The sequence below is a fragment of the Cavia porcellus genome, unplaced genomic scaffold (assembly GCF_034190915.1).
Source record: "Cavia porcellus strain 051 isolate PalLab524CR breed Dunkin Hartley unplaced genomic scaffold, mCavPor4.1 scaffold_18, whole genome shotgun sequence".
In the NCBI taxonomy this organism is placed as follows: domain Eukaryota; kingdom Metazoa; phylum Chordata; class Mammalia; order Rodentia; family Caviidae; genus Cavia; species Cavia porcellus.
Window position 1 is genome coordinate 26,870,898 of NW_026947501.1, and position 17,350 is coordinate 26,888,247.

The 17,350-nt window shown below is 45.7% G+C and overlaps 1 protein-coding gene across 5 annotated transcripts in view; it reads right to left on the reverse strand.

Annotated features, from left to right (window-relative positions):
• Sfxn5 (sideroflexin 5) overlaps positions 1-16,664 on the reverse strand; it is a 108,307-nt gene extending 91,643 nt beyond the window's left edge. For 3 of the 5 annotated variants that reach the window (XM_063229588.1, XM_003469000.5, XM_063229587.1), the window contains exons 1-2: positions 16,507-16,664; positions 4,541-4,609 (exon numbers count right to left, since the gene is read on the reverse strand). In XM_063229588.1, coding sequence (XP_063085658.1) covers positions 4,541-4,609; positions 16,507-16,608 — 171 coding nt within the window. In that variant the 5' untranslated portion in view covers positions 16,609-16,664. Of the gene's footprint in view, positions 1-4,540; positions 4,610-4,835; positions 5,060-16,506 lie in introns of those variants that run through there. The other 2 variants (XM_023564781.2, XM_023564782.2) reach the window with 2 other exon arrangements.
• Between the last annotated feature and the right edge of the window lie 686 nt (positions 16,665-17,350).

Consider the following 17,350-nt stretch of genomic DNA (forward strand, 5'->3'; position numbering starts at 1 on the left):
TGCACACGCTGCACCCAGGACAGGAGACTCACAACCCTTCAAGGTTCTCCAAAAAGCATACTCCTGCAGAGGCTCGTGAACCAGGCAAATTTTGCCAACAACGTCCTGAGAACGGTAGTGGAGGGAACAACAGTGCAGGTTCACAGCTTTCACAAACACAGTGCCATCTCAGAAGATCCGGCTGCATTGTCACTGTGGCATTTCTTGCCTTGATCTTTCCGCTCTCTGTCGTTTCTTGCCTTCCGTCCCACTGTTTTCTCTCCTTCTTTCTCTCCTCTCCTTTTAAGATCAAAAGGCACAATTTTTCTCCTGCATCAAGCAGAGCAAACTCCTCCTCCTCTGATGCTTTATTCAAGGCATTCTTAGAACAAAGACAGCCTTCTTCCCAAGAGAAATTACGGTGAATAAAATTTCCTCCACTTCATTACACATACAAGGGTTGGAATCTTTTTAAAGCTGTGTCAGTTATAAATTGCAAACAAGCAGCTGCAAAACTCTCAAGATGAGTCTATCCATGGACTCAGCTATTGCTCCTCAGAACCAGGTCACCAAATGGCTCAAGCCGCCCAAGATCTTTCTATCTCAGGAAACTCTAGCTTCCAGAGCCACCTCACCATGCCATCCAAAGTCCTCTCACTCTACAGACAAAAGGGCCATCCAGATTCCTCCAGCTGGGCAGCCACTGCCCCAGGCTCTCTTCCAGGGCACCAGCCACTGGCCCTGCTAAAGAGGTTTTTCATAAACAAGAGCCAGGGTCTATTGACTGGCTAGCACTATGGAGGAGCCTGATCCACCCTGGGACCTATAGGTCAAGGAAGGCAAACTGAGGTCAAAGACTCTTTTTGCTGCCTCTAATTTGACAGTAAGAGATAGACATGATCTTGCCAAATAACCTGCCTGAGCTGGTGCTGGTGGAAGTTAGGTTACTGCTTTGCTGGCTGGAGGGCCCATTCGGGGCCCTCCTAGAAATTTTAGGGCCTAGAACTTCTGAGAGTAGAAACTTCCCAGAGGGCTGCCAGATACTCCTGGAAATAACCTCCAACTCAGACACGGCAAGCAAGGGAACAGTCATTCTTTCTGGAAAGCCTTTCAAATCTCTGATTAGGGGAAGGAACATGTGAAATAAATGAGTACTCTGAAATCGCTGATGCTCTGGCTATTTCTAGTTATAAATATTTAAGTTGCTCTGGCAATTAAGAGTAGGAAAAAAAGCCTGCGTTGTTTTTATGTATTGATAGAAGAAAAAGGACAAATATGTTTTAGTGATGAACAAGAATGTCAGGGTCTCTCAAAGTGCAAGAGTTAAAGAAAACTGACTCAAGAAGGAGTAAAATGAAATGGTCTGCGAATGAGAGGAAGAGGGATGGGGAGAAGGGAGGGCGTGAACCCTCGAACAGGTAGCTGCAGCCGCTCACTGATTTCCCAAAGTCCCTGCCTGCTCTGGGTAAGCGGAGCGCTGACACGCCCGCTGCTGCAGTCCAGATCCTGGTTTCCAGCCTGAGACACCCAGTGGAATTTTTAACAGGTGGACCTAACTGAAGGGAGTTCGGTTCCTGGAGGAAGGCCCTTGGAGGAGCTATTGGAACCGTGGCCCTTTCCCTGCTTCTCTCTCTTTTTCCCTTCCCATCCACCAGGAAGTGAGCAGCTTTTCCCTATGTGCCCCACCATGGCATGTGGTCTCACCACAGGGTAAAAAGCAACAGGGCTAAGCAGCCATAGCCTGAAAACTCTGAAACCATGAGCCGAAATAAAACTTTCCTTCCTATAAGTGGATCCTCTCAGGGGTTTTTGTTTGTTTTGTGTTTGTCTTTTTTTGAGATAGGGTTTCACTATGTAGTTTATGCTGGACTTCAACTCACTTTGTATTCCAGGCTGGTCTCCAAGTGTCAGTGATCCTCCTGCCTCAGCCTCCCGAGTGCTGGGACTACAGGTGTGCCACCAAACCCAGCTCTCAGGTATTTGAGGTCTGAGACTCTTTCTTTCTTTCTTTCTTTCTTTCTTTTTTGTTGTTGTTGTTGTTACTAGGAATCAAACTCAGGACCTCACGCTGGCCAGGCAGACGCTGGCCACTAAGCTATATCCCCGGCTCTCTCAGGTATTTCTTTATGGTAAATAAAAGCTGGTTAATGTAACTCCCCACCTCTCAGTCCTCCTCTACTATTTTTAATGGGCTTCAAAGTTCACTAGGAGCAACTCTATCTTCAGAAATATAAATGCAGGTAGCTTTTTTGGCAGGGGCAGGTAGCACTTATATTGAAATTTAAAACTTTAATTGTACCTAGTTTTATAAAGTTCTGGAACTTTGTAGGATGACACATTACCTAGTCTCAGTAGGTAGTTTCTTGAGTTTGGTGCTCTTCCAAATTCTTATGTAACTGCATTTAGTAGAATACAGATTAAGTCTAGAAGCATGCATTTTAAAAGATGGCACGGTTCAGAGGAACAAATATGGCCAAGGAGTAAAACACATGAGCCCTTTGTCCTTGCTGAAATACAGTAGGAAATCACGTATCAAGGTAATTCCAACACTCAGTGTCACTGGGCATAATGGAAGAAGTTCTAGGCCCACACTGCCAGTAATTCTTGTGCTTCCTCCCCCCACTCCCCACCTCATGGCTTTTTTCTTCCAGAGTTGGCCAATGCCAGGGCTGCAGAAAGCCAATGCTCAGCCAGGAAATCATGGTGAAGTGCTGTCTGGTTCAGAAGCTGCCCCAGAGGCTCAATGACTTCCATCTGGGGAGCCCAGGGTAGAGCTCAGGCCTTTGGCCAGCTGAGTGATCCTGGGTAAGTCCTTAACCTCAGGTTACCTGAACAGAAATGCTAAATGGCTAACAGTAAGGGTCTGGAGACAAGTGAACCTGGACCCACACACTGGATCCACCACTGACCAACGCCATGTACCTGAGAATTAACCTCTTCCTTCATCTGTAAAATGAAACATATAATAGCATCACCTCTTAGCTTGGCTTAAGCTAATGAATTAATATGTATAAAATTTATCACAAAGAAAGGATAAATGATAACTAATTAGATGAGCTTACTCTGATTTGAACATTGTACAATGCATCAGAATATCACATGGTACCTCATAAGCATGTATAATTTTTATGTGTCAGTTTGAAAAATGCTTACAATTTGCCTTGCTCACAGTGTGCTTAGTAAATATTTGCTATTTTATATGTATGCAGTCCTATACACACTTGTAAATACATATTTAAAAACCCTTTAAAGACACACTTTTTCTTCTTTTTTTTTTTTTTTGGTACCGGGGATCGAACTCATGACCTCGCACTCGCCAGACAGGCACTTACACCACTGAGCTAAATCCCCAGCTAAAGACACACTTCTTCGGATGGCCAAAACACTTTTCTTCAAAAATTTGACAATATTCAGTACTGGCGAGAAAGTAGAGCAACTGGAATTCTCATACATTGCTGATGAGAACGTAAAATGTACAGCCTCTCTAAATGGCAGTTTTGGCACTTTCTAATAAATTTAAATATATTTTTATGGTACTTACTACATGAGCTGGAAATCCCAGTTCTAGTTATTCACTCAAGAAAAATGAAAGCAAACATCCACACAGAGAATGTTGATAGCAGTTTTATTCATAACGTCAAAAATAAGGAAGAACTACGTAATCACCAACAACTGACTGGACAGATTCCCTTTCATTAGATCGCTACTCAGCAATAAAAAGGAATGAACTACTGACACATGCACTAATATAAATACATCTCAAAAGCATATGTTAAGGGAAAGAAGCCAGACAAACATAAAGAATTCCATTAATATGGCATTCAGCAAAACAATAGAAACAGAAAACAGATGAGTGGCTTGCTGCCAGGGGAGGAGGAGGAAAGGAAGAAACTGATCATAAAGAAGCATAAGGAAACATGTTAGGGTGATGGAAATGTTTTACATCTTCATCATGGTGATGGATACAGGATTGAATACATTTGTCAAGTCCTAGAACTGTGTACCTAAAAAAGGTAAATTAAGTAACAATTATTATTACCTGGGAGAGGAAAGAACTGGGTGGAGGATGACTAAAGGATACCTTTTTGTTCTACTTAAATGTGTCTGTACTGTTTGGACTTTTTTTTCAGCCTTGGGTATCAACCCAAGGCCTTCTTCATGCTAGAAAAGCGCTCTACTGCTAAGCTACACCCCCAATCCTGTTTGAACTTCTGTAATGAACACATAATTTATGTACTTGGTAGTATTTTCACTAAGGTCTTAAATAATAATAATAATGCAATAATAGCAACACTATCTGTCTTGAAGGGACGTTGTGAGATTCAAATGAAAATGTGAGAAAGCTCACACAACCCAGGGTATGAACTCTTGCTAGGTATAGAGATGGATGGATGGTTGGATGGATGACAGATAGTCAGACAATGTTACCTTCCTCTCATCACTCAGTCCCCAAGTCACCTTTATACTCCCCAAGCCCTACCATTCAGATGACCCCCACATTTGAAAGTGACGAAGTACAGAGGCCAGGGGACCTCCACTGAGAGTGACAATCATGACCTACCTCAGTGACAAAGAGCGTGCGAGGGTCGATGATATCCAGGAAGTGCCTAAAGCGCCCATAAAAGGATGTCTGGAAAAAGAGGTGGAGAAAGAGAAGATTAGCTGTGGTATGCTGTGCTCCACGCACTGGGCACCGTACACCCAGTGCACCCTTACGACTGGGGACCCCCAGTCCCCAGGACATCCTGTATAATGAATAAATAGCAATGAGGCCTCATTGCTCAGGGACCTGGGAGCAGCTTTCCCAGGGCAGAGCACAACCTCAAGTCAATTCAGAGAGACCACAAAATACTCACTACCTGCCTATGTCTCACTTTGCTCCTTCTCTTCCATTGTCCTGAGACCTCTTCTGAGCTCTTCAGAATCCCCCACATATCACTGGGCAAGCAAGCACAAATTGCTGAAAGGTTTGGGCCACAGTATGAAGGGTCACCCCCCACTTCCCTTGCCCTAGAGCAGGGGCCCTGGAAAAGGAGGGCTTTGTGCTAAGCAGGCCACAGGCACTGGAGCACAATGAAAGGAAACCAAGCAACGCTGCTGCTGCAGGGCCTTCTGCCTGGGGACAAAGCCAGCTGGGCAAAGCCAAGCTCGAGGGAGACGAAAGAGTGCCAGACTTGGGGATGAAGGTGAAGGCTGCAAACGCTGGAGGGTTCATGCCTCACTACACTCTGGGCTCTGCCCCAAATTCCTCCCAGAGCCCAACAGCTCTCCAAGTACCATCCTGGGCACAGTGGAGAAAACAGAAGCCTCCATACACCTCCCCTTGTCTCCTAGGACAGCAGACCATGCAGTCAAATTCTGGCCATGCCTCTCCCACTGCAGACCCTGCAACAGACCCAGGGTCACCTCAAAACTCTGACACACACACAACACCCCTTCCACCTTCTTTCTGTGCTCACCCTAGGAACCATGCGTGGGGCAGGCTGCCTGTCCCCTGCTTCCACTTTCCTCCAAGGAGCCAACTACACATCAAGCCTCAGGACCATTCCCAACTAAAACAATTGCTTTTCCAACCTCTCACTGCTCAAATGGCCTAAAGTTTAGGCCCTAAACCATCCACTGCTTAAGTCATATACATTCATGATACACGCTTGTCTTGGTGAATTGTCATCTCTAAGAATTTAGCCTAAGGAAACAATCCGAATGTTCAGAGACGTGGTCAGAGATGCTTGGGGTGTTCACTGATATACTCTTTACAAAGGTGCATAGTGTGGTCCATTCATGTTGATTGAGACAAGAGTCATTCAAAATCACATCTTTCAGACAACGGTTGTGACATGGACAAAGGGTTGATTTTATAAAATGTGCATAAGGAGTATGATTCCCGCTTGATAAGCAAGGAGATAAATAGATGAATACTACAGGAAGAGCAAAAAGACTGAATGCCATCCAAATCCTGTACCACTAGGTCTCAGGGCTCCTTAAGGAAGTTGCTGATTCCCATGGCTGGGGCAGGGAAGTTACAAGATGAAATTATTTTTCACTTTTGTGTCAGAATGTAATGAAGTACCACCTTTGCCCCCAAAGTGACAGGGATGTGTTTATGGGGCCACTGAGGGGCAGATGGATGTTATGCACCTCAAGATGTAATCCCTGAGAAGGCCACAGTGTCACCAACATAATAAACAGAGGGACCAAATCTAATCACAAAGAAACATCAGACAAACACAATAAAATAACTGGCCTTGCTTACCAAATACATCAATGTCATAAGGATCGAAAGAGACTGGGAAACTGGTCCACGGTAAAGGAAATTAAAGAGACAGATAACTGTACTGTGTGATTCAAGATTGGATCCTGGATTAGAGGAGGAAAATGCTTTCAAGGGCATTATTGAGACAAGTAACAACACTGGAGTATAGATCATATATCAACAAAAGTATTGTATAGTTGTTAAATTTCCTGAGCTTAATAACTTCACTGTGGTTACAAAGACAATGTCCTTGTTCATAGGAAACGTTCACTGAAGTAGTGGTGGGTACATGGACGCATCTACTCTCAAACCTCTGAGGAAAAAGAAAATGTAAATACACAGGGCAGCCATCAAATTGGAAAACATAGGTACTATATTTCCTCCACAGAGGAAGGATGTCTTCAATGATACCATGTATATTAGCTATGTTTCCAGACTTTTTTTTTTTTTTTTTTTTGGTGCCAGGGATTGAACTCATGACCTTGTGCTTGCAGGCAGGCATTTATGCCACTGAGCTAAATCCCTAGCCCTTTATGTTTTCCAGGCTTTCTGACCATTGGTAGATAAAAAGGATAACAAGGACATGTTACAACTTGTTAAAAACTGGTGGTGTTAAAAACTTGCCTGCCTGGCAAGCTCAAAGTCATGAGTTCAATCCCCAGCAATAAAATGAAAAAACAAAAGCTGGTGGATCTGGGCAAAATGGAAAAGGAAGTTTCCTTCTGCGTACAAGGCAACTTTTCTGTAAGACTAAATGTTACAAACCATATTTTTCAAAATGTTAGATAAAAATACATTTAGATGTTAATAGAGATTGTCTTTGGGTAACAGGATTATGGATGATTTTATTCGTATATATTGTAAATTGCTTTTAAAATCAATATAAGGTATCATACATAGAAGCAAAATTTTATTGTTTAAAATATGTAAATTAAACTTCAAACTGTTATGTTAAGTAACAGAGTTAATAATCTTTTCAAAAGATCTGGGTTGTTACACATTCCTTCCTGATCTTCCTTGGCTTGGGTCTCTTTGGTTTTTGGTTTTTCTTACCTTTCTTTTTTTTTTGGTACCAGGAATCAAACTCAGGGCCTCGAACTTGCAAAGCAAGTGCTGCATGAATGAGCTACACCCCAGCTCTGGGTCTATTTGGTTTTCTGGTTTTTTGGTTTTTTCTGAGACAGGGTCTTAGTATGTAGTTCAGGCTGGGCTTGAACTCATTATGGAGCCCAGGCTGGCTTTGAACTGGAGGTGAACGGTCTGCCTTGGCCTCCTGAGTACTGGGATTACAGGCGTGCCCACCACACCCAGTGGCTCTGGTCTCTTCATACACCTAGGAAGGGCTCACAGACACACCCACTGTGGAATGAATGAGTGGACAACCACCAGCAAAGACTCCCAGGGTTCCTGAAGTGGGCGGGGTTTGGGCAAGGCTCTGAGGGGACCATAGGATTATCAAAGGTAATGACAAATTATTGCCCTTTTTTTGGTTTTTGGTTTGTTGGTTTGTGGTTCAGGAAGGATGAGGATGAGCAGGAGTGGGAATGGGAACCCTCAAGGGGACCTAAAAGGTCTCTGGCAGATGCTTCTAGCCTGTGACTTGCCCTTTGGACTTGATCCTGTCCCAGCCCTGACAGCCCTCCTGAGTTACTTTCTACCTCGGCTACTGGAGAAATCCCACGCCAAACATTTAGCTCCACAAACGTCTACAAGTCCTACTGAGCAAGGCTCTGACCATTACAACAAAAAAGCCCTCCAGGAGCTCATAGCCGTCAAGAGACAAATAACTACAAATAAGTAAACAAGTACTTTCAAGATGATGTGATCAGGGCTCAAATGAGGCATCACCCTGATTTCTTTAAGAGTGAGTCAGTGGCAGAGGAGCTGGGATGAGGAAGTGGCTGACTACCCAGTGGAAATGGTGATTAGCAAGTCTGAAGACATGAGGAAACTGTATTAGACACTTGGGGTATCTTTATTCATTCGCTGTTCTACTAGCCAACAAGATCTACTATGTGTCTAGCACTGTGTGAGAGTTTGGGGGAACGAGGAAGAACGTGAGTCATGGCTGAGGCCTAGTTCTAGCTAGACACTAATCTAGGAGAAGGAAAGCAAGGAGCAGAGGAAGACACCACTGGACATGTACATTCAACATACATGAAACTGTTCAATAAACCCTTGGAAATACCGGTCTGAGATTCATGGAGAAAGTTTACAATTGGAATGCTGACCACAGGAGCTTAGTGCAACCACTCTCAGCCCTCTGGGACTAACCTGTAGTCAGACATAATCTGATTTATTGCAACAAGGAAAATCAAACAGCAGGAGAACAATAGGGCAGGGGGTGAGGTCCCTCCACAAACAAAGGAAAAGATAGAGTTTGTACAGAGTGTCTGGAATGGCGACCATGTAACAATCAACTCAACACAGCAAAGTTAGGTATGTGAGAAGGGTCAACTTAGATCTAGACTTGTAGAACACAAGGCCTTGTGAAAACTATAAAATTAAGGTTTGTATGAGAGCCATGCATGTTGGCGCATGACTGTGCCACTGCCCTCGGGAGGCTGAGGCAGGATTGCCATGAACTACATAGTGAAATCCCGTTGGAGAAGAAAAAAAACAAGGTTAGTAGTATGGTATGTTGGTTCCAGAAACTTTATTTGAGGCTAAGCACCTGGGTTGACCATGAGGCAAAGTGGGTTAGAGAGCTGCCAATCAAGAATTTCAAGTTTCATTCCTGCAGACGTGATTTAAAAAGCAAAGTTCCTCCCAATCCATGATTTTAGAAAGTAAAATCTCCCCACAAGTGGGTACTCAGAAAAGCCAGTCCTTTGCTGGGCATGGTGATGCACCCCAGTTCACGGCTACCAACCTGGGCTCCCAAATGAGATCCTTTCTCAAACAAACAAAAACAGAAGACTGTTACTGTTTGTGGAAAATTGTTTCCACAATCAATGGCTTTATCTGCGTCTGTCCTCCCTGAGAATGAGTGGCAGGCAAGGTTTTCACTTTCTCTGTCTTTCAATTTTATTTTCTCAATACTTTAAAATGTACAGTCCTCCCTACCCCTTCTTTATCCATTCACACAGTGGATATTTTTCCTTCCATTTTTCTTTACCAGAAGAATGAGTCAACCAACTGATAGCTCTTTTCCTTGCAACAAAGGTGGGTCAGCTCAGTCAACTAGTCCTCTGCAGGGGCCCTGGCCCTGCAGCAGCCGGCCGCCTCCCCTGTCCCTGATGTCCTCTCCCTGGGTGCAAGCTGGTGGGGAAGGGGCAGGTTTTCTAGGCAAGATGAAAGCAGCAGCCTGACAAGCCCCCTGCCCTAGACTCTGAATTACAGTGCTTAGAGACTATTTAAGGGATAAAACTGAGCTACAGCCCGAGGCAGAGAGGCTGGAGCAGTCCAGGTCTCCTCAGCCAGACCATCACCTGCTACTTCACAGCCAGGCCACCACTCAGACATCCTGGGGTGGGCTCCAGGACTCAGTATCTGTTTCAAAGCTTCCCAAGTGATCCTGGGAGGTGTTGTACCCCACGCATAGCATAAACAGAAAAACACTCAGAACAGCCACTCTCCAGCCTGAAAAAGAAAATGATTGCAAGAGGTAACTAAGGCTGAGGCTGTAGCTCAGTGGTAAAGCACTTTCACATGCAAAATCCTGGGTTTCATCCTCAGCAGTAAAAGAGAAGAGAAAACAACCCAAAACCCGCTGCCTACAAGGCCCTGTGATTTCAGAACTTTATTTCAGACTAACTATATGAGAAACTGCCCCACAGCCTCCTGACTCATGCAAACCTCTGGACTTTGATAGGAAGAAGCTTGCAGGCTCCAGAAAGAGCCCTATGCAACCATCTGTTCTGCTGAATCAGCCTCAGTCCACATGGGACCCTAGCACACACACACACACACACACACACACACACACACACACACACACAGTACCCCAATCATCCTGAAAAGGAAGCAAGGTTTCTAAAAAGCAAGGAAGTTACAAACATGAGAACTACACAAGATGTATTTCAATGTTTCCTTCCTGTCCTTGGACCCTCAACTTGCCAAATGAGGGACTAGGCTGGGGAAAGAAAAGTTGGTCCTGTAAGAAACAAAAAATTTAAATGGTCTGTTTCAGGAAAAGGTCTTTTAGCCTAAGGACTTGACTGAGGTCAGGCATTTGAGGTTTTTTTTTTTTTTTATAAAATAGCTCATGAAAGGCATTTGAGATTTAAACAAAGTGGGGAGGGTAAATAGTCAATTAAGTATGGAATTCACTTTGCAAACTCTTAAAAAACCACTACAAATTAAGAAGTTACCTCCTGTAGTTTAATCTTTTGCTTTTTAGAAACCCACAAATGGTTTACAGAGGGAGCAGGGTAAAGGGGGTTAGGCAGAGATCAACATACTGCAACTCAGGAACAGGAGACTGGACATTAGGATTTATACTGCTCTTTGTCACCACCTGAGGGTGTGTCAGTCTGTCTGGTGGGCTAGCGCCCCACTCTTGCAAAAACAAGAACTAAAAGTCTCAGTTTCACTGCTTTTCCTGCCTCTACAGTCTGGCCTGGGTCTGGACAAGTGAACCCATTTCTCACAGCCCAACAACAGCAGTAGAAAAGGAAAGAAGGTAAGCCAGGTCCCAGAGGTCCTGGGTCTGAGGTGCCACCTTTTCTCCTTCACCAGGCCACATGGGGCAGTGTTAGAAAGTATGGATTGTGGGAAAGTAGGGAGCAGAACACAGTAAACAATACCATAAAAATGCCATCAACCACATTCACTATGGCGGGGTGGGGGGGGCGTTCTACAGGACAAACGATCCAGTGCCATCAACAAGTATAAGGAAAAAAAGAGGAGAGCTGATGAAAAAAGAGATAAAAGAGATTTAGGAGCCACGTGTAAAGTGTGAGACTCATGGGAGCCCCACTCAAATACACCAGTAATAAAAAAATTAGGTGACAGTGCCGGGTGTGGTGGCACACACCTGTGATCCCAGTATGCAGGAAAGAGTTCAAGGCTAAATGAGGCATGATGGTCCACACTGGTGATCCCAGTATTCTAAGAGGCTAAAGCAGGAGGACAGTAAATCTGAGCCCAGCTTGGGCAATTCAGCATGACTCTGTCAAAATAAAAATTTAAAAAGCACTAAGAATGGAGCTCAGTGTGAGAGGCCTGGGTTCAATGTCCAAAACAGAAAGTAAGTAGATAAATAAATAAAACCAGTTCACGGCCAGTCTGCATTATACAGAGAGCTCAGGGCCAGCCTGGATTACATACCAAGACCTTGTCTCAAAAAATAAATAAAATAAAATAAGGTGACAATCAGGGAAATCATTACTGACAGGTCACTGGATGATATCAAGAAATAATTAGCCAAGGGGCTGGGGGTTTAGCTCAGCGGCATAAGCACCTGCCTTGCAAGCAGGCAGTCGTGAGTTCGATCCCTGGTACCGATAAAAAGGAAAAAGACAAAAAACAAAACAAAAAAATACTTAGGCAAACGTGGCAGTGCAAGAGTACCTCGGGACTCTTGGTAGAGCAAAGTACCCAAGGTCCCTTACTAGCACAGAGTAATCCCAGCACTCAGGAGCCTGAGGCAGGATTGCCACGAGCCTGAGGCCAGCCTGGGCTGCACAGGGAGCTCAAGGCCAGCCCGTTCTACAGAGCGAGACCCTGTCTCAAAACACACACAAAAAAAATCATTTTAGGTGAATAAAGGGTATTATAGTTATGTTAAAACTAATCTTTAAAAACCTCTGATAAGATGTGATGTCGGGGGCTGGGGATTTAGCTCAGCGGCATAAGTTCCTGCCTTGCAAGCAGGCAGTCCTGAGTTCGATTCCCGGTACCGATAAAAAGGAAAAAGACCAAAAAAAAAAATGTGATGTCGAGGACAGCTAACCTCTGTGATATTCTTCCAAGAACCACAAATCCAATCTGCCTATGAGAAAGATATTCAGCAAATCCAAATTAAGAGACATTCTACAAAATATCCTACTAGTACTTCCCCAAACCATATTCGTCATTAAAAACAAGTCTGAGGAGTTACTTTCTTCTTAGAAAAGACTAAGAAGGCATAATGACTAAATATAATGTGAGGATTGGTTGGGGCCTGGAAGAGAAAGGAAGTGTGGAGTGTAGACAATAGAAATGTACCAATGTGGCTTAGTTTTGACAAATGTACCATAGTAACGAGAGACGGCACTGGGAGACCCTGCATGAAATTTATGGAGGAATTCTTTGTTATATTTTAACTTCCATAAATCTAAAAGTACTCCAAGCAAAAGTTTACTTTAAAAACTAACCAAGCTGGGGACATAGCTCAGCGGCATAAACACCTACCTGGTAAGCGCAAGGTCCTGAGTTTGATTCCCAGCACAAATAAATAAATACTAACCAAAAGAGAACTTATTTGTTAGAGATATTACCAGTAGGTCAGTGAAATAATAGGATTTTGCTTTTGCTTTAAAATAATTCATTTTGCTTATCTGGATTTTGATTCAAAATAATTTATTGAATTTTGAATAATACATGTATGAAACAAGGTTGGCCTTAAGTGACTGTCAGAGCCAAGAGATGGGTACACAGGGGTTTGATGATGATTGTCTTTACTTTTATCTGTCTAAAAACCTCCAGAATTAAAAGTTGATAATAAACAAATACTGACTCTGGAGCTAAACCACCCAGGAAGTTAATCCATGTGCTACCTTCCTTACCTATACATTAACGTCATCATAACTTTTTTTTTTTGAGACAAGACCTTGCTAAATTTCCTAGGCTGGCCTCAAACTTTCAATCCTCCTGCCTCAGCCTCTCAAGTAGATGAGATTATAGGTAGGCACTACTGTGCCTAGCTCATTATCATCCTATGGAGGGAAAAATGGTCACAGACCAAAGCCCATCACCCTTTCCAATCCTCTGATCCAGCTCAGTGCTTTTATTTCTGTTGTCCTGTACCAGGAAGCTCTTGAGAAGATAAAGGAAGAAGGGTTCTGAGGTGACTCCAGGGAGTAAGGAAAGATCTTAACAAGTCAGATATCAGCTAATAACCACTGCTTAAAACACGTAAGTCCTTCAACGGGGAGAGTTTTACAGAATCAAAGAGGCAATCCCCAGTGTGGGCTCTGAGAATGGACCTCAGGTTATGAACCACTAAAGCAGGCTTCTGTCAGCCCGCAGCAGGGCACTAGAAGCATTCACGGGATGCCTACTGTATCCCAAACACTGAGAGCAGGACCCAGATGAAGATGGCTAGGGGAACATAGAGGGCAGACTGTTCTCTTTAGGTTCACCTCCCTAGCAACCCCACTCTGGAGGCTCAGGGCTGAAGAATCTTGCACAATCAAACATGTTCCCACTCAGTTACAATTTTACAAATTCCTAAGGAACAATCTGGATAAAACTTGGCCCACTGCAACTTGTATGTCAATTTTTCCACAAGACCCACTGAAGTGCAGTAGTTTCATTTATTCATAAATCAGTATCAAGCATCTATGAAGTACCAGCCTCTGGGATGAGTCAACACAGAGTCAAAACAGGTCCAGCATGACTCAGCCTGTGGTTGAAGGGGGGAAGCATAAATAATTACCCCAAATCAATGTGTATACCAAAGTGCTTCGCAGAAGGGGAGCACAATCAGAAACTTGACTTGGAGGTAGGGATGCTCCATGACACATTTGGGATGATCAGACTAAATGTTGAGGGTAAAGGAAAGGTGGTGCTCCAGCAGATGACCAAAGGATTTGGGGAAAGGGCTCTTGACACAGCATGTCCAAAGTCCGAAAAGTGTTGGGGGTAGTTTTGGGGTGGGTGGTATCACTCAAGCAAGGAGTTAACAGAGTAGGTCCCTTCAGAAGGGAGGTCTTGCTGGGGAATTAGCTCAGCAGAATAAGCGCTTGCCTGGCAAATGTGAGGTTGTGAGTTCGATCCCCAGTACTAAAAAAAGATGCAAAACCGAAGGGAAGTCTTTATCTCAGAAGCAGGAGAAGCCAGTGCTGGGTGTTTTAATTGTCTGTGAGGGGGTGGCAAAGATGGGGGTCACCTGATCAGACCTGCATTGTTGGGATACTGCTATAGAGAAGAGGCAGCAATTAGAAGACAGCCAGTGTAGAAGTGGAAAGACCTGTCCAGTCTTTTACAGTGGCCCAAGGCCTGGTTGGGGAGGGGCCTAGGACTGGTTAAGGAGGCCAGCCCTGGAGATGGGTGGATGTTAGGACTGTTTGAGAGGTGAGATATCTCTGGTTGTATTTAGAGGGTGGAGAGAGAAAGTATACATAAATCCTAGGTTTATGACTAGAATATAGGTGGCTAGCTGAGCTGCTTGGAGGGCCAGGGAGCAATGTAAGAGGAGCAGGCTTGAGGAAAAGTTCCTGAACATGGATAAATCACACGAGCCCACACACTATGCCCACACAGGCCACTATGTTAGTTAGGGGAATTCCAGTAAGACAAACCTACTTTAAGGACAAATAGGGGTCTCAGCAATGGCTGCAGGAATTCACCGGCCTCAAAAGTGCATCTATGGCTCCAGCAGTGATCAGAGCAAAGGTCCTGGCCTTAACGCTACTAAGACGCTCAATAAATGTCTGTTAGGTGATTGCCTGTCCCACGTGCTGCACGCAGACAAGCAGCACCAGGGAAAAAACGAAAAAGCAAAAGCCAGAAGTCTTTACTCCAAAGGTTATTGCAAATATAACCTCACCTCAAGGTAAGAGACAGGGAAGGGCAAGATCAGCCCTTCTCTCAAAAAGGGTTTGAGGAAACCAAGGAACCATAAAGTTAAGGACCACACAGAAAACTACAGGGAAAAACTGGGCCATGGGGATTTCACTACGGATGGCCAAGAGGCAAGAGGGATTCAGTCAGCAAGGGGACCATGGACTAAAGGCACCACAGAAGGGAGCAAATGTTTCCAGACGATACCACCTGAGGGAAGCATGAGCAACAGCAGGACAGGGGCAGGAAATGAAGGGGCACCCAAGATCAGGCAGGAACTCTCCTGGCAGTTTCACCATAGGTGGCATCTTACCCCACCAGGAAGATGCCAGACTCCTCTCAAATACTTGCATGAAGGAGATTAACTGTTTTTAAAAAGAAGTCTTCTTTAAAGACCCTAGGGACTTTTTCTCAGAAGACTTAGTAGAAACTCCTTAATTATCAGAGAACCTCTAGTTACATTCAGCCCTCCTCCCACCACCATAGCCCAAAAAACCCATCACACCAACCTTTGAACTATTTCCTATCTTCCCCGGAAAAGTTCTTTCTGGCGTCCCCGCTGTCACCTACCTCCACCCCCTCCCCGCAAGCCTCAGTTCACTTTAGCCAAGTCTCCTTGCTCTTTTTCTAACAAAGCGCGTTTCTTCCCCAAGTATCTGCAGCGTGGGAACTGTCCTTGTCTGGCTGTGGCTCCCAGGACGGGCCTCCACATCCCAGCTGCGGATTTGATCCCTGGCTCCGGGGACCAGGTCCAAATTAGTGACACGCTGAGTGGGGGAAGGCAGGAAAAGGACCGCAGTTCCTGTGCCTGGAAGAGCCCCGATGTCGGTGGCACCTGGCCCAGGTGCCAGAGACCCTCCGCGGAGAACACAGCCTGGGTGGCGACCCCAGGGGATGACACAGCGCTTCCTCTGCACCCACACCCCCGCTCTCCCTACACTTCTGGTTCCATTCCTGCAGGATACCTGCCGGCCACTTCGCTGCGTCAGCGAATTCTCACAGGGAGGAAAGAGTCGCCCGGCCGTCACACCCAGCGGCGTACTACAGACCCCGAAAGAGCTGGAGGAATAGGAGCGTGACCGCGGGGTGTGGATGCTGCCCAGGAGCTCGGCCAGCAGCTCAGGAGGGATGTCAGTCCTACCCGGGGGAAAAGTTAGAAAGCATCCTGGGCAGCACAACTTTTCATCAAGGGAGTCGAACTTTATACCCAGAGCAAGTCGCCACACAAGCCGGAGAGACCCTGCAAAGCTGCTGGGACCCAGGCTGCCGAACCCGGGCGGCTGCCAGCAGCAGCCAATCACAGAGTGCCTCGGGCGGAACGGCTAAAGGGCTTGAGGACCCGGGGAGTGACGGCGCCGTCCGCCAATAGAGAGCCAATGTGGGCATCCTCACCCATCTCACTGACCAATGGGAAAGGGTGGTTGTGGCCGATGTCCCCGCGGCACTAGCTGCGGGTTCCCGTGGCCGCGGGTCGGGGACCCTAGAGCTGAAGGGGACTTTGAAGGGGAGTTTGCTTGCCCTCCCTGTACTACTCGCGTGCCCACAGACCCCGGCTCAATCCTCACCTGCTGGAAGCGGGGTTTTCCCAGCTGAAAAGGAGGCGCATCGGTTGCAGCATTAGCTGCGCTAGCCGCCGCCGCCGATGCTGTAGTCGCTGTATCCGCCATGGCCACTGACGCCTGCAATCCCCGGCCCTTTTAAAATGTCCCTCCTCGGCCCCCGCCACAGCTGCCTCTCCCGATTGGCCACAAGCAACCGCAGCGAACAGGGCACGCGAGAGGTTGTGGGAAGTGTAGTTTTTCTCATCTCGTTTCGGCGCCCGGCAACCTCCGACTGCAGAGTCGCACCCACGCAGGTTGTATCTCCGTTCCAGCCAGCCGTGTTGCATGGTCTGGAGGCTGGGAACGGTGGTTATGTCCAGCCCCAGCCCTGAGGTCCCAACAGAGAGCCACGCGGCGGCCACTCTGCTCTCCTGTCCCTAGAACTTTAAAGCGCTGCCAGAGGGTATTTAGAGCAGCAGTCTACAACCCGGGCAACACACAAACAGGTCCTACTCAGACAGGATGGGCAAGGACCCTAGGCAAAGCAGTGTTAATTCTGAAGCCTTTCAGCAAGGAGTTGCAGTGTGAAATTTTGCTGCAGTTTCTTCACACTAGCTAGCCTGACCGTGGTTTTGCGCTGCCTGATCCCATTTAACACCGTGTACTCACTCAGAAGACTTTTCTCCTAATGCAGGCTCTTTCTGGCCTCAGAAAATACTTATTTTCCTGACCTATGCACAAAATCTATTACAGGATCGATCTATAGTCTCTGACACTTTTTTGCAGCACTTGAATTTATGATTTTTTGTTTTTGATTTTGGTACCAGGGATCAAACTCATGACCTCGCACTTGCCAAGCAGGCACTTA